This window comes from Scleropages formosus, chromosome 16, assembly GCF_900964775.1.
Source record: "Scleropages formosus chromosome 16, fSclFor1.1, whole genome shotgun sequence".
Lineage (NCBI taxonomy): Eukaryota > Metazoa > Chordata > Actinopteri > Osteoglossiformes > Osteoglossidae > Scleropages > Scleropages formosus.
In genome coordinates this window covers 22,575,997-22,596,369 of record NC_041821.1, presented here as the reverse complement: position 1 = coordinate 22,596,369, position 20,373 = coordinate 22,575,997, and the positions used below count along the sequence as shown (strand labels likewise).

The 20,373-nt window shown below is 45.4% G+C and overlaps 1 protein-coding gene across 3 annotated transcripts in view; it reads right to left on the bottom strand.

Moving 5' to 3' along the window:
* Positions 1-20,373, bottom strand: part of sh3pxd2aa (SH3 and PX domains 2Aa) — a 97,210-nt gene that overhangs the window by 29,738 nt on the left and 47,099 nt on the right. For 2 of the 3 annotated variants that reach the window (XM_018750920.2, XM_018750922.2), the window contains exons 6-8: positions 19,248-19,276; positions 5,768-5,812; positions 1,131-1,259 (exon numbers count right to left, since the gene is read on the bottom strand). In XM_018750920.2, coding sequence (XP_018606436.1) covers positions 1,131-1,259; positions 5,768-5,812; positions 19,248-19,276 — 203 coding nt within the window. The remainder of the gene's footprint in view (positions 1-1,130; positions 1,260-5,767; positions 5,813-19,247; positions 19,277-20,373) is intronic. The other variant, XM_018750921.2, reaches the window with a different exon arrangement.

Genomic DNA, 20,373 nt, shown 5'->3' with positions numbered 1-20,373 from the left:
CAAAGAACTGATTTCATACTTGGGCAGACCTTTTTCTATTGAAATTTAATTGAGCACAGCAGTGAAAGTTTTGGAGAAAAGAAAAATTCTCCATTCAACCATAATAAAATAATCATTGCATGAAGTTTGACGATACAAAATTATTACCTAAAGGGTTATTTTATTTGAAATTTGACAGGGAAACAAATTTCTGCACTTGTCATTAAAAATGATCTTTCTCTCACAGTCCTAAAATGTCATCTGGCAAAATAGTTACTCCCTAAAAGATTTGGCAGTGACAAAGAAAAACTGAAAACGAGGCGCCAAATGCAAATGATATTCGTAAAATTGCTTTTATGCTGCTTTATTCTGACAAGTATTCCATTTTTTTGCCATGTTAATTGAGAACACTACAAAAATATGTTTTTCCATTGGTATAGCTCATACGACTACTGAAAAGAGCTGCCCTACAGTAAATCTAAAAGCAGCATCTATATTTAACAAATATGCAGTGCCCTAAAGCTTTGTAAAAGTTGAGCGTACCATGTACGATCTACACAAGCAGTAAACATTTAATAGTTTTGCACAGGGAGAAATGATGAGTAAACCAAGTACTGACAGATGCAGTTCCACACGAGGTATCAAAAAAAGCCATAGAACTTGAGGGGAAAGTGACCACTTCCATAGATTCCGAGGCCGAGAAAACAAAGCAAAGGAGAACGGGTTCCTGGTGCAAGCAAGGTTCATTCTTCACACAAGCATCCAACTGCGGTAACTCTAACTTATGCCCCATTTCTTTGCAAGACGTCTGGACCATTAATGCTCACATCCAGGAGACATTCTTGGTACAGAAGGAAACATTCTGGCCTGAAGCCTGAACCGACAGAGGGGGGTGGAGTTGGGTTAGGGGGTGGGGGGTGGTGGACAACTCGGCCTTCTGGCCAAAGCGAGCCTCCAGATGGAGCTAAGACACAGTTTGGAGGTTGTGGGGAATGGAGGGGGGGGGTTGCTTGAAGAGGAGGGGAGGGGGGTTTTGCAATTCTGGAGGACAAAGGGGAGAAAAGAAAAACAGATCGTGGAGCAAAGCATGAAGCAAAAGTAAAAAAGTTCCATTTGCTGGAGGTGGCGGCACAGGGGGTTTTGAAACTCACCACTCTCACTTTTCTCGATCACGTCCACCAGCTCCCCGGCCTGCAGGCTGATCTCAGAGTTCTCCTGCTTCTCATAGTTGGCCACCACTATGTACTGCTCCAGCACCATGGGGTCCGAACTGTCGATTCCTGGGGAGGGGAAAAAGCAAGCGGTCAGCCAGCTCCCCGCCATGGCTCCCCGAGAGCGCCCTCCGGGCACCCGATAAGCCATAGGCCAAATCCTCAGTGGTCCCCAGCCAATCAGAACACAACCGTGGCTCAATGCATATTCCCAAGAGTCTGGCCATATAGCTGAATCTTCCTCCGGCCCAAAGTGAAGGGCAGATTAGCATCAGAAGAAAAAAAAAAATGTTAAAAAGTGATGTATTTTAGTTCAGGGAAGTGTCTGGTTAGAAGGATTCCGTTTTGGTTGTCCGGCCTTCCCCATAGTCGGGCAGGCGGCAGAGAGAGAGAAGGAGCTGCAGACGGCTGGGATGTGACTTCAGAGTGGAAGAACAGGAAAGTTTCCCCTGGAAAATAAACAGTCTGCAGAAAAAGCCTCCTTCTCCTCTCTGAGGCTGGAGTTGGAAGGCGAATGGGGGGCTGCATACGCCAATCATTAAGAGTCTACACTAGTCCTTAAATAGAAACATATGAGTGGGACGGAGTTCTGGAGAGAGGCTGGCCCTCTGTTTATATGAAACACAAGAAGAAAGCATTCACTTGGGTTAGTCAGTGGAGAGTCCCCCCACCTTACTGTTTAACCTCTGAAGTGCCAGTAATGACTCTATTTATTTTGTCAAACATGGTAAAATCAATAAGCTTTAAGATAATACTTTTTAAGTGTGCATCGCTGATAAGAAGAGATGGTGAATAAAACTTGTAATACCCAAACGCAGCTAAGGGAGATTTTCTTTTTATCTGTGAAATCTGTATCGTTTTATGACAAAATGATTATGGTTCATAACATAAGACTGTTTCACAGTTACAGTGAGCTCTCAAGGATAAAACCCTTATTTTATAGTACTTGTTTTACTAATTTTTTAGTTTATTTTTAACTTATACAAGTTGTCCACACTAAGATGTTTAGCTAAAAGTGACTGCAAAAAATGCAACAAATATGTTAAGAGGTGATGATACTATGATTTAAGTTAATAACTGAGTCAGCCTTGTTATTTTCTGGCAAGAGGTCTTTGACATTCCACATAACTTCATTTTAGAGTTTAAGTAAACATTCCATTATGGAGAAGATCACACATCGAAATTTCGGTCTCTTATGAGAATAATGGTACAAACAAAATTTTGTATAATTTACGAGCAATATGAGATTGAAAAAGAGCGTATTTATTTCTGCTGATCTTTAGAGTATAATTCTTAACTACAACGCCCCTATTCCTGTGAACTGTGCAGAAGTGTAGCAGTATGATTCTTAAAGATTTCTGCATTACGTCATTAAAGTATGTTGCGGGGCGAACAGTGAGCTGTTGCATGTCTAAGAATTTCCAATGATGCCAAACAAAAACACACCAACTGTTTAAAGCAAACAATAATGAGGGGGAATAAAAACACTGCAGTATAGGAAGGCAGCATTTCTTTCTCATTCTGACATTTACAGTATTTGTGGGCCATTCCAAAACCACTCTGAAATCCCCAAACACTGACAATCTCAATTACCCATTAAGGAAGATTCAACTCCCATATCCACGAGCAAAAGAAATTAAGTTCCGGGCCAAAATTCAGTAAGCATGTGTCAAAATTGTTTGTCTCGTGAGATAAACAATCACACAAGAGAGTTAAATAATATTTACTCATCCCGCATTTTTCGCATCATCATTCACAACCATGCACATGCTTACCTGTTCAGCCTTCACATACTGCCTAACTGAAACATACTGGTACGAGTGCACCTGTGATTCAGAGCATTCCAAGCATTTTTTAAAACACAATGACTACTACCAACTAGTTAGCAGACAGGGAATACATATTTTAACACAAATGATACACCATTTTATCCTGATAGCATTCAGACCCAGACAGCTAATCCATTGCACTGCATCGCATGAAGAGTTTTGGTGGCTAAGGCCTGGGATCTGAAGTTCTGATAATGTCCAGGAGCGTGGAATGGCGGGATAGTGCTCAGGGGGGCTCCACAGTAAAATACCCACCGCGTGGAACTTGTCATTAATTTCCATAATGGCATGTTCCCCTTAATGATTAGGTTTCTATGAGCTTTTATGTGCAGGCCATGCGTGCGTGAGATGGCCTGCCAATGTGTGCAAGTAGAATTTCCTCACTGCTGCCCTTCTGACCACCAACTTTTATGCAGATGTCAGACTGGCTGAGTGTAGCTGTCATCAACAATAACATCAATGGTTGATGTCACACTGAAACTGAACTGCAGCACATTAAAGTATTACAAACCCGGATTAGTGCGCTAATCCAATTCAAAGTCTGTCAGCTTTCTGCGGGAGAGAGAAGATTCTCCAGCAAAAAGCACTATTTTAAAATTCAAAAGCAGAACTTAAAACATTATCCCAGCTACATGAAAAAAAAATCAATATGGGCTGGCAAGGAAGACAGCTGAAAGCTTCAGGATTGACCGTTCAACAAAGAGGAACATGCAGAGAGCTCCCTTCCGTTCATCTTCAGCAAGCCCCAGTGGAAGAACACTAATACCCCAGGCACCATCCATCAATACTTCAGAAAGTAGCTTCCTTATGAGGAAGTCCTACATAATAAATAACCATTTCAGTTGCAGTGGATAAATGAGCTTTTGGTGGCACAGGAAAGCGAGCTGATGCTCATCTGCGAATCCTGTTTGTGCTTTCCTTGCCGTGTCGCTGCTGGCCGCAGTAGGTCCTGCATTCTGTCATGCCCCGACACCCTGACATGTAAAAGGAGGGTGTGCACTGAGGCAGTTTAACGTGATGTCTCTTTTCACCGGATTGTAAATGTACACTAACTGTGTGCGTGTGCCTTCCAGACATCTTGCAGTTATGTCAGCGTGATGCTCGTACGATGTTCGCGAGCTCCTCTGTACCACCAGCACACGCTCAATCATACCACCCCAAGAACAAATGCCCAGATCAGTCTTCTCAAAAGGGAACTTGTCAGTGGCTGCACTACAGGCCTCAAGTCTTCACTAGGTTAAGCAAGAGTGCTAATAAAACACCCCCCTCGCAGAAGCGTAAGCCTGTTACCACGGCTGCGATTTGATTCCTTTGTGGACAATGCACAGATTACGACAGAATCCTTTACATGATGTTAAATACTTATCTTCAGAGCATGTAGCTACCCATGTCTGAATGGCAAACAGCCAAGTGCTCATCTTCTGGAATGTGTTACAGGGAATACCGAATACTGAATACACTGAAAGATAAATCGCTTCCCCTGCTACTTTAATCCAGGTCTATGATGGGAGCTCCAGAGGCATTTCAACAATATTTACCCAACAGCTGTCTCCGAATAAACATTTCATCCATCAGCGTGTAAAACTCTGTGCACGAGAAAAGAAGCAATACACATGGATACTGGCTTTACCTTGCTTTTTTATTGCTCCTTTGACTGGCATTCCATATGTCTGTGTGCAAATGCAGAAATACACCAAGGAGATAATACGATTTGTCAAGCACATTTGTGTAATGGCTTCCTGAAGCATAAATGCACACACAATATGTCTGTGTGGAGTTTGCATGTTCTCCCTGTGTCTGCGTGGGTTTTTTCCGGGTGCTCTGGTTGCCTCCCACACTCCAAAGACATGCTGGTCTGGTTCAACCCTAGTGTGTGAGTGAGAGTGTGTTCCACTAATGTATGGATGAGTGACCCATTGTAAGTAGTGTATCTAGCAGTATAAGTCACATTGGTGAATAAGGTGTGTGGGCTGAGCTCATTGGAAGTCACTTTGGAGAGAAGTGTCTGATAAATGTAAATGTAAAAACAGAAACAGTAGGCTCAGTAGTCAACGGTCTTTGTGGAAAGTAAGAGTATGGACTATTCTGGTTTTTTTTACTAACTTTTTATACTGGAAACAATACTGGAAAAATCAGTTCAAGTCACTCCAGATAAGTTAATTTTCTGAGAGACATTTCAGAAAAGTCCCAAATGATGAAATTTCAGTTGATGTTTCTGTTTACATTTAAATAATGCCTTTTTATGCAACTTCTGAAGTCTTTTCAAGCTTTTTTTAACCACATCACTACCATTTCAAATGAATCGTGAAAAGAATTAATTAACTGACCCTGCATGTATATTTTACAGTAAAATCTGAGTGTGTTTTTACAGCGGAATAGTCCGACTAGGGAGCCACTAAATAGCGTACTAAATCAACACCCCACCCCCGCCCCCTCCACCTTAATTCTTGCACCCCAGCCAGCTTAGTAACACAAACATCAGATCCTGGCTGCTAGACATTAAAAAATAAATCAAGCCAGCAAACAACTTAGATTTTAGAACCCAGAAAATCCAAATATAAAAATAAAAAATAATAAGAATTTCAAAAAGAACACACATTTAAAAAATGAAATGTAAATGACGCACTTAGAACAGGAATGGTCAACAATGGCACAAGGCACTGGCTCAAGCGCATGCTGTAAGAAAGCGGACAGAGACACATGGAGTCACAAGGTGTTGCTTGCATCGAAAGAGAAACAAGGAGGTACCTGGAGCCTCCCTCCTGGGGCTGCCAGCGAGGCCGTACATCCATACTGCACGCCCAGAAAGAGGAGAAAGAGGAGAGAGGAAGGTTATTCAGGCTATGAACCCCCTACTAACTGCTTCTGTCACTTGCCACAGCCACAAAGCAATCCCAGCATCCTCAGGTTATCATGCATTGTCTCAGGGACACTTCGCACATAGGTTCAGACACCCTACAAATGCAATATTCATTTTAGAGGCTTCCAATGTAAAAATTAACATGGCTGATCCCACATTAAGAATTTGCTTGTGTCAGCAGGCAGAGTAATGGTTTTAGCAGCCACCTTGTGCTTGAAAGATGCAGGATCGAATCCAAACTTCTCCAATACCCATGATCTAGGTATGTACTTATAATTGCTCTAGTGAAAATTACCCTGTTGCATCAGTGGGCAAATTATGTTAAGATTCTTTGGAGAAAAGCATCAGCACAATAAATAAATGTAAATGTGATTGATACAATTACTTACACCTGAAAATACTGCCTATAACAATTAAATGGTTAAGTTATTAAGTATTTTCTGATCAGATGGCAGGACAAGAGTGGTGGGTTGGAGGACACAAAACACAAAAATGAAATAGTATTTCGTAATAATGCTGTACGTCACGGCATGTACCAATAACATCTTGTGTTTGGAAGAGACGACGTCAACAGTTCTAACAGGCTTTCCTGGAAAACCATGCGCACACACACGTTTTCATCCAAAAAAGTTTTAATGCAGACCAACTTGCCAGCAGCGGCAGTTGCCGCTGTAGTGGGTCGTCCACCCCTAGTGTTCAATGTCGGGGTGCAGATGGAGCAGAAATGTCATGTGTCAGCACACAACAAGCGGCGTCTTAAGGAAAACACAGCACGCAACTTCGGAAGAGGACATAAGGCTGAGAAAAGGGGCCGTCGGGGCAGACGTCACAAACAGGAGGATTAGATTTTTTGTTGAACTTCATCCCTACTTTCCAGGCACAAGTCAGACATCTACACGGGGGGGGGGGGCATTTACCATGTACTCACCCCCCCCCAAAAAAAAAAAGATTTAACAAACGCCAAGATGAGGTATATCACAGTGGTCTGGGGGATCTGGGAAATATAGGTCTTATTTTTAAAAGAAAAAAAAAAAGGGACACTGCAGCTCTGTTCCACCATAATAACCCCCACATCCCACCATCCACGCTTTCTCCTGGATTACTTCCTGAAGGACACGGTAAACAAAATACTTTCGCTTTTGGGCAACGACACTGTGTTTTCATTGTCAGCAGACGGGCAGAACACACAAAAGAGATCTGAAGATCATTTGTTCACCTGGTGGGGAGTTGGGGGAAGCGATCATCTGTAAAAGACAGATTCTAAGCCCAGCTTTCAACATCTGATTGATATTACCCTCCCTTGCTTAAAACACACACCGACACACATACACACATGATGGTTAACTCCTTCCAGGTGTATATGATGCTTGCAGTGTCAGACTTGCTTGGCAGTTTTTTAAGGAGTGTTTTCCTTTGAGAAGCTTCCAGTGAAGAGTCCCATTTGACCTGACTGAAGATAACATCTGACCCTCTTTGTTAATATTTCAGACTTAAGGAGACCAACTTCAAGTGTTCCCACCCAAAAGTATATGTCCTGTGGGGTAGAAAACAACAAAACTCTCTCTCACACACACACACACGCACACGCACACGCACGAACGCACGCAGTCTGAAACCACTTGTCCCGAGCGGGGTTGCGGCGAGCCAGAGCCTAACCCGGCAACACAGGGCGCAAGGTCGGAGGGGGAGGGGTCACACCCAGGACGGGACATCAGTCCGTCACAAGGCGCCCCAAGCGGGACTGAAACCCAAGACCCACTGGAGAGCAGGCAGAGGTCAAACCTGCTGAATTACCGTGCCCCCCCACTTTTTAACAACAAAACTGAAAAATAAAAAAAAAAGAAAAAAAAGAAACTAAAAACTGACTAATTATGTTTCATAATCAAGAGAAACTATTACACAGATATCGTCCAAAATAAAAATGACAGCTTGGTTTTAAAAAAATAAAAAAAAAAACAAACACCTAAAACACTAACAGATAATGTGGGTAGCCATGAAGCTCAGGCTGCTGAGTTAATTTACCATGTTTGAATCAGCGCACACATTTTTGACACATCATATGACCCACACAAAGCTGCTCCCTTCTTAAATATTCCTCTTCTAAATTGGTGAGAGACATATTTCGGAAACACTGTGAGCCGCATGTACAGAGACTGATGAAGAAAAGTGTATCACGAAGAAGGCAGTCGCCTATATGCTTAAGTGACTCCTACCAACAATCTATCACATGAAACCTGGTACATCAGCAGTAGATACACAAATCAAATCATATACAGTATACTGTCAATTTTACACTATTTCAACAGGTGAAAAAAACACATTTTGAATGTCCCTTTACTTGTCTTTATAATCAAAGGTATCATCCTTGTTTACATATGTTTCCTACACATCTGGCGATTGGCTTATTGGGGATCTACTGGGCAGGTATTTTGGCTTTTGTTGAGCAAAATCCACAATCCATACAGTGTAGCTCAACATGTGCCTGAGCGCATGACCATGTTGAACACCCACTGCATTCTGGGCTCTGTGCTTCTCTACAGCATCTCGCTGCAAAGGTCGAACAAGTGAAGTGACATCGTTACAGATGTTATCCAGCAAGGGCTCTTGTTCAGTCTCAAAGCTTCTTCGAAGACCTGCCAACATGTATATGAGGAATACTGTATTTATTCACTCAACTAGCACCTTTGTCTAAGACGGCCTGCAATTTCTGGTTTCTGTGCTAATCTGCTCCTACGGTGATTTACACATCTGTACTGGTGGGTTATCTTTGCTGGAGCACTTCACACTTGGTAGTCAAGGTTGGGAGGTAGGAGCAGGAATTCAAACCTGGATCCCTGGAGCACAAGACACCACCTCTAAGCAGTACACTGCCTGCTGCAGCTTCTGTTACATCATGCTCATAGGAACAGACAGCACAGTTATCTCACTCTCAGGCATAAAAATCAATCCACTACAGCCACTGGCCACTTGATTAGGTACACCTGGCTGTTTACACACACACAGTGAGTCATACTGTTGTGACTCAGCACATAAAGCATCCAAACAGGATCAAGAGGTCCAGCTATTGCTCAAATGAACGTTACAATGTACCAGAGGTATTATGTAAGCGGCTTTAAACGTGGCATGATTGATGGTGTCTGCGTCTCAGATAGAGCCACCCTGTTGAGATGTTTGCACACTACAGCCGTGAGACATTTACATTTATTCATTTAGCAGACGCATTTGTCCAAAGCAACGTACATCTCAGCAAAAGTACAATTTATGCATTACATTAAGAAAAGGAGACATAGCTGCAGACATGAAAGTCTCAAGCAAACCTAGTTTATCTACCACTTGCTGCACTGAGGTTCATCGTTTGAGTAGGTGCATAAAACACAGGACAAACAAATACAGATGGATAGACAGATACCCTCCCAACATTTTTTCTTTTTTTTTTTATTAAAAATTATAAGATACACAAATACCCCTCCGCGAACCGCCACCTTAACGTGGTGTAGGGTTTGAGTGCCTGAATGATCTCAGGAGCTATGTTGCCTGGGGCTATATGCCCCTGGTAGGGTCTCCCATGGCAAAGAGGTCCTGGGTGACAGACGAGACAAAGCGCGGTTCAAAACCCCCTTATGACCATAAAATCAAGGTTCTCGTTTACCCCACCCTGGAGTCAGGCCTGGGGGGGGCTCGCATGCGAGCGCCTGGTGGTCAGGTCTATGCCCACGGGGCTTGGCCGGGCTCAGCCTGAAGCCAAGACGTGGAACCACTCTACGGTGGGCTCACCACCTGCCGGAGAGGCCGTAAAGGGCTGGTGCGTTGTGATTTGGGCAGTGGTTGGGGCCGAGTGCCCAGCCGACCCAAACCTCGGGTGCCAGCTCTGGCTTTTGGGACTTGGAATGTCACCTCACTGGCGGGGAAGGAGCCTGAGCTAGTGCAGGAGGTTGAGAGATACCGTCTAGATATAGTCAGGCTCACTTCCACTCACAGCTTGGGTTCTGGAACCACTCTTCTCGACCAGGGGTGGACTCTCCACTATTCTGGCGTTGCCCAGGGTGAGAGGCGGCGGAGGGCGGGTGTGGGCTTATTAATAGACCACCAGTTCAGCTGCCATGTGTTGGAGTCTACCCCGGTGAATGAGAGGGTCGTCTCCCTGCGCCTTCGGGTCAGGGAACGGTCTCTCACTGTCGTTTGTGCTTATGCGCCTAGCGGCAGTGCAGAGTACCATGCCTTTTTAGAATCCCTGAGGGGCGTGCTGGAAAGTGCTCCCACTGGGGACTCTGTCGTTCTACTGGGGGACTTTAATGCCCACGTGGGCAGGGACAGTGACACCTGGAGAGGCGTGATTGGGAGGAACGGCCTCCCTGATCTGAACCTGAGTGGTGAGTTGTTATTGGATTTCTGTGCTAGTCACAGTTTGTCCATAACACCATGTTCATGCATAAGGGTGTCCATCAGTGCACTTGGCACCAGGACACCCTAGGTCGGAGATCGATGATCGACTTTGTAGTCGTTTCTTCTGATCTTCGGTCATATGTCTTGGACACTCGGGTGAAGAGAGGGGCTGAGCCGTCAACTGATCACCACCTGGTGGTGAGTTGGATTCGATGGCGGGGGAGAAAGCTGGACAGACCTGGCATGCTCAAATGCATAGTGAGGGTCTGTTGGGAACGTTTGGCGGAGGCCCCTGTCAGAGGTCTTCAACTCCCACCTCCAACAGAGCTTCAACCAGGTCCTGAGGGAGACTGGGGACATTGAGTCCGAATGAACTATGTTCCACACCTCCATTGTCGGGGCGGTGGTTCGGAGCTGCGGCCATAAAGTCTCCGGCGTCTGTCGCAGCGGCAATCCCGAACACGGTGATGGACACCGGAGGTAAGGGATGCAGTCAAGCTGAAGAAGGAGTTCTATCGGGCCTGGCTGGCTCATGGGACTCCTGAAGCAGCTGATGGGTACCGGAGGGCCAGACGGAACGCAGCTCTGGCAGTCGCCGCGGCAAAAACTCGGGCCTGGGAGGAGTTCGGTGAGGCCATGGAGGAAGACTTTCGGTCGGCCTCAAAGAGATTCTGGCAAACCGTCCGGCAGCTCAGAAGGGGGAAGCAGTGTTCCGCCAACACTGTTTACAGTGGAAGCGGTGCGCTGCTGACCTCAGCTGAGGATGTCCTCGGGCAGTGGAAGAAGTACTCTGAGGATCTCCTCAATCCCTCCGACACGCCTTCCGTAGAGGAAGCTGAGGACTTGGAGGGGGACTCGTCCATTACCCTGGCTGAAGTTGCTGAGGTAGTCAAAAAACTCCTCGGTGGCAAGACTCCGGGGGTGGATGAGATCCGCCCCGAGTTTCTCAAGTCTCTGGATGTTGTGGGGCTGTCTTGGCTGACACGCCTCTGCAGCATTGCGTGGAGCTCGGGAACGGTGCCTCTGGACTGGCAGACCGAGGTGGTGGTCCCTCTTTTTAAGAAGGGGGACCGGAGATTGTGTTCCAACTATAGGGGGATCACATTCCTTAGCCTCCCTGGGAAAGTCTATGCCAGGGTACTGGAGAGGAGAATCCAACCGATAGTCAAACCTCGGAGTCAGGAGGAGCAATGCGGTTTTCGCCCTGGCCGTGGAACACTGGACCAGCTCTATACCCCCACTAGGGTGTTGGAGGGTTCGTGGGAGTTTGCCCAACCAGTCCATATGTGTTTTGTGAACCTGGAGAAGGCATTCGACCGTGTCCCTTGTGGCATCCTGTGGGAGGTACTTCGGGATTATGGGGTTCAGGGCTCGCTGCTATGGGCTGTTCGTTCCCTGTATGACCGGAGCAGGAGCTTGGTTCGCGTTGCCAGCAGTAAGTCAGACCTGTTCCTGGTGCATGTTGGACTCCGCCAGGGCTGCCCTTTGTCACCGATTCTGTTCATTATCTTCATGGACAGAATTTCTAGGCGCAGCCAGGGAACGGAGGGTGTCTGTTTTGGTGGCCGTAAGATCTCGTCTCTGCATGTTGCGGACGATGTGGTCCTGTTGGCTTCATCGAATCAAGACTTACAGCGTGCACTGGAGAGGTTTGCAGCCGAGTGCGAAGCGGCAGGGATGAGAATCAGCACCTCCAAATCCGAGGCCATGGTTTTCAGTCGGAGAAAGGTGGATTGCCCCCTCCGGGTTAGGGGGAGTTGCTCCTTCAAGTGGAGGAGTTTAAGTGTCTCAGGGTCTCGTTCACGAGTGAGGGAAAAATGGAGCGGCAGGTTGACAGACAGATCGGTGCGGCATCCGCAGTAATGCGGTCATTGTACCGGTCTGTTGTGGTGAAGAAGGAGCTGAGTCATAAGGCGAAGCTCTCAGTTTACCGGTCGATCTACGTTCCTACCCTCACCTATGGTCATGAACTCTGGATTATGACCGAAAGAATGAGATCGCGGATACAAGCGGCAGAAATGAGTTTCCTCCGCAGAGTGGCTGGGCGCACCCTTAGGGATAGGGTGAGGAGCTCAGTCACCCGGGAGGAGCTCGGAGTAGAGCCGCTGCTCCTCCGCATTGAGAGGAGCCAGTTGAGGTGGCTCGGGCATCTGTTCCGGATGCCTCCTGGACACCTCCCTGGGGAGATGTTCCGGGCATGTCCCACTGGGAGGAGGCCTCGGGGCAGACCCAGGACACGTTGGAGAGACTACGTCTCCCAGCTGGCCTGGGAACGCCTTGGGGTTCCCCCAGAGGAGCTAGAGGAGGTGTGCAGGGAGAGGGAAGTCTGGCGGACTCTGCTTGAACTACTGCCCCCGCGACCCGGTCCTGGATAAGCGGAGGAAGATGGATGGATGGATGGATGGATGGAAGATACACAAATAAGCAAGTACAATGCCAGAGCAGTGGCTGAATAAAGGGTGTATCTGGGGATGCTTATGGAGTTACGATGCGTGAACAGTTACATCGTAACTGTTAAATAGAATGATGTGAATGAATGATGTGATGGAAAAAGACAAATCCAGTCAGTGGCAGTCATGTAGGTAAAAAGAAAACTGATCAACTTAACGAACATAAACAGCTGGTAAACTGCAGTCATTTCACATTGCTGTATGGGCACGTTACTTTCACTGTCATTTACAAGGTTCTGTCATTTTCCTTTTCATTTTCAGTTTATTGTCAGTCTGACAGTAGGTTAACATAGCACCGAGACCCAGACAACGGATCAGAAGTGTCCTTTCAAACTGTGTGGTACTGTGACTATTTCGAGCAGCATCATCTCTCCTGGAAGTATTTAAACAGTTATTAACATACTTTCACCACGAAGACCAATCAGTTTGGTGACTCACTGTGTCCAGTGCGTCTGTCTCAGCCGGGTGAAAGTGTAAGTGCAGCCCAAGTGCAGCTCAAGGAAAGTCCCACATGTAGTCTCACCCCACTCAAACACAGCCCCAAGTAAACCCCAAGCACAGACTGGCACTTCAGCAACAACTGTGCCAACTGCGCCATGGCGTTCCACAGAAAAACGCATCCAACCCTCCAGCTGGGACAAGTGGCTCTGTTAAAAGGGTGTGGAAGTACATATGGTCACATGCCGGGACCGCACAGAAGGCCATAGGATGCTGCAATCTAACAACACCCTGGCGACCCATCCCACCACCCCCCACCGGCATGCGGTGCATAGCAGCTTCCTTGTTGGACAGAACACCGCACGTAGCCACCTTTTTAGTGCAGCCAAACACACAGTGGTATACAGTAGATTTAGATCTCGGTTATTTTTGGCAGTAATTTACTTGTTCAGTTAAATACTTACTTTACTAACCCTTCTCTCCACAGCAACTTAGTGCTAAGATACTTGCAATGATTTAACCATCTATACAACTGATGAATTTTTAAGTAAGTACCTTGATACGGGGTACTAGAACAGGAAGCAGGATTTGAACCTGGGCTCTTGGAGGGCAAGGCAGCTGCTCCAACCGCTGCGCCGCCTGCTGCCCATAAGGTTCAGTTAAAACCATATCTGCAGCCACATCTGCAATTAGACTTTGTCTGAACTTCAGACGTGACAGAGGGGGTGACGATGGTGCCTTGACCACAGAGCTATGACCATACACACAGCTGACCAAAACATCAAGTGCCCCTGCCTCTGTTTGCTCTTCCGGTCTCTCAAATGCTGTTCACCATTCCCCTGAACACTCTGCTGACCTCAGTCCCTGTAAACTCGATCAGCCCTCCTCATACGTCATGCTGAAGCATTTCCACATGCCACGTAAACGTGGACCTCTGCTGATCTGCTCTACATCTGGCACTCGCGTGCACCCTGTTTCTCTCTCTCTCGGCTCTCATTCTGCTCACCGTGTCCCCCTCTACTTCTCTCTCTCTCTCTCTCTCTCTCACTGACGCTCTCCTTCCCTCCTTCCGACTTTGGCTGCAACATCAAAACCTACACGTTCTAGTTCTTATACTTCCTTCTCATTTCCCTCCATTCTAGGCACAGACAACCCCCCCAGACAGTGCAGTCAAACAACAGACACCAGAAGTAATTCAAACTGAAATATGGCATTAAAAATTAAAAAAGGAATGAAATTGGAGATGAATGTAATACACAGAGCATGGTATGATTTAACAAGGGGATATTTCACACATGCAAATGCATTTAAAGAGACACTGACAGACAGATGCACAGACAGATAAGAGATGTATTACACGAAAATAAAAGGGGACAATAATAGAAGGTAAAGAATGTGTAATGCAATGCAGCATGGTGAAATGAACAGTAGCGTCGGGTAATGCGGACAGGGGTTTTTCGGATCTGCGGATGCACTTAAATAGATTTCAAACAGGAACACGCTCATTATGGGGAAGCAACACCAGAAAATAGGCAGCGGACAAGCAGACGGCGGCGGAGAGCGGAAGGATATGCAGGAAAGGGGTTAGTCGGGGGAATGAAGGCAAGGCAAACCTAACACCACCACCCAATGGCCAGCATCAACAAGGCAAAAAACTGTGCCAATTCACAGGAGCTAATCCTCTCATAACAAAGGAGCCTAATTACCTTCGGTGTGTTAGCAGTAGCTGTACGACACTCAGCATTAGTCAATCCATTCATAAAATGCCAGATACCGAGAGAGAGACACTTAATACATTAAAAACACCATTATGTATTTTATATTGCAGAAAACAGATATAGAAACTGGGGGAGATCAACATTTTACTTAACAATACAGCCAATTCAGTGTGTGTTGCATGTGGAAAATATTCATTATCTTGCGGAGGAATAGTTTAAAGTTAAAATAACGAAATAACAAGGCAGGAACAGGAAACATTACTTGCACTGCAGCTGGAGCACTTCCTCGCTCTCCTGATTAATGTACTGCTGACTTAAAGTGAACAGCCATGTTTTTGGCCCTGAACGAAGGTCTTGACAAGGAACATAATATAGATCCTGCAAAAGTCAATCATCCTTGTAGTCTAGGTGCATGGAAAGTAATCTCCACAATGAATGTGCAAAAGTTTCCTGCATTAATGCCATTCTGAGACAGATGGACCAAAGTCACTTAATTACGACGAGGATCAATTCTGCCCCTCTGAGATCCGCAAAGTTTCCGCCATTTAGAATTACTGTCAATCTGACATAACACTACAGCACCAACTGTTGAGATGCCCCAGACAGAAGGAGACTAACACAATACGCTCTTCTTTTTCAGAAGAATCCATGTACAATCAGGGCACAGTTACTCTGAAACAGAATAAACTAAGTGCGTGTGTGTATTTAAAACGTATTTATGACAGAAGGCTGTAGAGGCATGAGGTAGAATAACAGTTAGGGCTACTGACCTTAGAACGGAAGGTTGCAGGAGTGAATCCCACCTAGTGCTGAAATGCCCCTGAGCAAGATACATTGCTCCGGTAAAAATTACTTAGCTGTACAAATGGGTAAATCACTGTAAGCAGCTTAACAGTGTAAGGTCACTTTGGAGAAGAAACACCGATTAAATGATTAAATGAAATAACATAAGCTCAGCTCTTCCATGAAAAAGAGTGCTATGTTCCACTGGCTCCTTGGTAGTCCCACTTATACATGGTCCAAATGTTAGTGGGTTCTTGAGTTTAGCTCTGAAGTGATGGAATGAGCTCCTTCTGTCACTCAAAAGTGCTCAATCCCATTCAACTTCAATACATCACTTTCAGGCCCACTTTTCGCCTGATCTCTTGTACCAGCCATATAAATTCACCATCGTCTGTACCTAAAGCTCCCTGTCTGTTGTGAAATGCTTTTATGTACTATGAGTCGTGAATCAGTTGTAGAAAAACACCTACTATTAATCTAATAAATGTAAATGGGACAGCTGGTAGTGTGCTGGTTGGAGCTGCAGCCTCTGGACCCAAAGGTCACAGGTTTGAATCCCACTTCCAGATGGAGTACACCTTGAGTAAGGTACTTACCCAAAATTGCCCCAGTAAAATTCCCTCAGTGTATAAAAGAGGTAAATAACTGAACTGAAGGTAGTGTAGCAGTGTAAGTCACTTTCGAGAAAAGTATCTAGTTGAATGAATAAATTTAACACAAAAACAAATTGTTGGTGTAACTGTCGAGCGTTACATCACTAACGCGCTATGTACTGCTCCCTGGCATACCTCACTTCCCTTTCGTGAGGATATTGCAATATTCTGTAGCTGTACAAGCAGCTGCTTTTCTACAACAAACACAGTCTGAAGGCTCTGAACCAGTTCTTTGACAACTTCAAATATGTAAAATAATAGTCACCGCAGTGTAAGTTTTATGATACAGTCCCAGGAATGCAAGCTTTTCCTGCATTGAATCTGAAGGGCTTTTTTATTGTTAATTATTGTACACTGCAAACCACAAACAGTTCAATGTTTCTGAGAGCTACAATTCAGCATCTGCCACCGTATTCTATAAAATAATGTGTGCAATGGTTAAGTTGCAATTTTCAAATCATTTAACGATCTGCAAAATAAGAGCCAGCCACAGCATTTGGGCTCACTGAGATAAGCCATTTGACCTTAAATGGACCAGAAAGTTGACATTTTTATTTACATCACTGGGTAAACAAGCATTACTTCAAGGTCATTCTGATCTGGGAAAGGAGACAAACTCATGACAATGCAGATCTGCAGACAGAATGCTCCAGTGTTATGAGTCATCCATTATGTCATCTATTCTAGTGGCCACATACTGTATCATGATCATCTGGGCCCTGCTTTCCAATATGGAGGGACCATGACACATGATTTTTATTTAGCACTCTTAAGCCTCTCTGCTCTGTGCAGAACTACTGCTTAGAGCTCAGCTCTGAGACATTGTCTTTTCTTGCGCTGTAAGCCAATATTACTACTTTTTAATTTGCATTATTGGAAGATTACTCTCACATTTTCCCTGCACTGGCTTTTACACATAAAAACTTCAAATACATGAAGCATGAGAACATTTTACTGCTTCTCTGGTGGAGAGCTGTGCGCCGCGTACAATTAATCAAAAAAGGTTAATGGTCCGGAGAAAAGCCACACCCCTTTGCAGGCACAGGCCACGCCCAAGCATGAACTCATTGGTCCACTTGTGGTTTGGCTCAGCCAATTAAAGAATAACAAAACTTGAGTGCTGTCTTTTGCCAAGCAAAGCACTCATATTCCATAAATTATCTGCAAAGCCCTTAAGTGTAACATGCATACTATGAACACATGCTTATGAAAATTAAAAAGTTTATTACAGGGTGGAACCAGCTCATAAACTGGTAACACCATTGAAGAGCACTGGAGCAACTGATAAAGGATAACAGTCATTTTTTCTTATTGATATTATGCTCTTTTCCCCCTCAGATTAAAAATACTGTTAAACTGGACAAAGAGAATGTTTATCAAATTCTTAAACCATTACCTCATTTGAGAAGCTTGCTTTCAATCCCATTTCAGAGAGCAGAATTTACCAACAAACTTCACAGACTGATCGACCGTAGGACTGAATCTCAGCCCTACACATTCAGATTTTCACACAGGAACAGCTTCTGTGCACCTAAGTTCTTTAACGGGGGCGAACGGAAGCTGCAAGAAACACGTCTTTGGTGTGTTACACATTTCGGTTTTAGACAGCCACAAGTACTGTTCATACATTTGGTTCATACCGATCACAGACGGAGATCATCTCAAGTCTGCGAGGGCAGTTCCTTCAGCCGTTCCTCATCTTATAGTGGACCAAAAATGGATTTCTGCTGCAGAGGCTGCTTTCATCTACAACGTTCACTCTCTTTGCAAACGTGATGTTAAGAGTCTTCAATGTTATCAGTGATAAAATCCCAAAGCTTAACAGAGAGCGCCTGTTTGGCAAGCAGTGCGAGTTTCTTTTGAGGGGCTACTTTCCAGAAAAGAGCCTTGCTGGATAATAAATACTCTAAACGCACGGTACTGGATACTTTCCCTGAAGCAACTCAACGGTTTACAACAACAACACTTTGACTTAAAGCAGCAAGAACTTGTTTTAGTTGTGAGTCCTTAATCACGTCACTACTGAGTGCCCCCACCCCCCATCATTAAAAATGATGGCGCTTCAGTTTACTTTGACTACATTACATAGCATGCAAAATATTTAATTATGTTCCCTACAAGTAATAAACTCTCAACACTCACTCTCATCTACTCACTCATTGTGAAACCGCTTATCCTAAGGCAGGGTTGTGGTGATCGGGAGCCTATCTCAGAAGCGCACGGCAGTAGACTAGGCAGGGTACACCCTAGACATGAGGTCAGGGTATCCATCGTTGGGTAGCAACATACAGTCACATTCAAAATACATGACATTTGAAATAATCAAAACAACAGATTTTATCTACAAAACTGTCCTCTAAATATACAGCATTTTCACATTTTTTCCAATTTATTTGTAGTGGATGAATTGCATGTGCACACACACACGGTAGGCAAGGCATCCTAGAGGCTGGCCTGCAGCAGACACCAACTCCTCAGCACTCTGCCTCCACTTGATCTCCATAAGGCTCTCAGTCACACAATCCAGTGACGTTCATTAGTGACTTTGATTTCTCGAGCAGCACTGACTGAATTCATGCAAGGAGCTCAAATGAAGGCTTTGAAGCAGGAAGAACTCTTTCAGAACAGGGGACACCTGTTGCAGAGTCATTGCAATAACACAAACAAATATTTTGGGACACCATCCCTCGGGAAAATTCTTCACACTGCAGGCATCACGTGTACATCATGTGTAGATGTAAGCTCAGAAACACAACCATGCAAAACAGTTAGCACTTCTAAGATCATGCACACCCCATGACCCGACTCCTGACCTCCTGGGCCCCCTGCCACACACACACGCACGCACGCACGCAGCCTCCTGCAACGAGGAAGGGACAGTTCAACAGGTTGCAGAGGCTGGGACTCAAGAAAGAGGGTCGGGTGCCGTGGAAGTCCTCTTACCTGATTTGCGCTTTGAGCCGCCATAGTCCCTGAAAAACAAACAACAGCAGAAGGACATGGTTAGTGCCAGGACCGGGTAGGGCTTGCTCTGCACCGAGCCCTCATCAGCCACCAGGCCAGCCAGTCTGCATGGGAGAGAGCATCGGAAAAATGCAGAAACACTGTGTGTTGGTGGGTCTCTGCAAGTGTGTGAGACAGACTGAGAGAGAGAGAGGGGGGGGGGGGGGGAGAGAGAGAGAGAGAGAGAGACTGGTGAACCAGCAGCTTCTGCAGCAAGACTCTAAGAAATCATGTGACAGCACAGCATCACAACACAGCTTCCCCCACTCCACCCTTGTTTTATTCGCCAAAAAAAAAAAAAATCTCTTTAGAGAATCTGTTAAAACTCCTACGCTTAATGGATCGTTATCGGATTACACCGCTAGCGACAGGGATTCAAGAGATGCACCGGTTGCCTAGTGGCGAATCACTCTGGCCGCCCCTGTACTGAGCACAGAGAGCTGCAAGGACCTAGTAGGATGGAGACAGGAGAAAAGGAGGGCGCTATAGTCCCACGTGGCACTATTTATAGAAGACACTAGGAGTGCGGTGAAGGAGACCTCGGTTGTGCTCGCCCTTCAAATTTACAGTGTCCCGTGTGCAACGGTGTGGTAGGCACACCTGCATTAACTGCGTTATGGTGCAATAGGTCGAGCAGTGATTAGAGCGGTGGCCTTGCCATCAAAAGCTCCAGGTGCAAATAACCTCGTCGCCAAGGTACTTACCTTGAATTTATGCAGTTAAAAAATTACTCACCTGGGTAAACCGTAAGCAGTTTAGCATGCAAACCTAATATTGCCGGGTAATTCAGATAGAAGTGTCAGCTAAATGAATAAATTAGTACAAAAGATGTGCAGTTTTGTCCCAGGCTGTGAGCACAGGTGCCCTCAGAATAGAGCAGCACACAGGGGACGTAATGCATAAGCAAGTGACAGGAATCTTTCGCGGAGCAGGAACTACTCAGAAGTGCATTCTGCCGACCGGACACGCACTAACACCACCACCTGTGCTTTTTACCCATCAAATAAACATGAGTGACAAAACAATTGAAATAAATTTGCCCAGGCAGCCATGCTCTCTTTGGCTC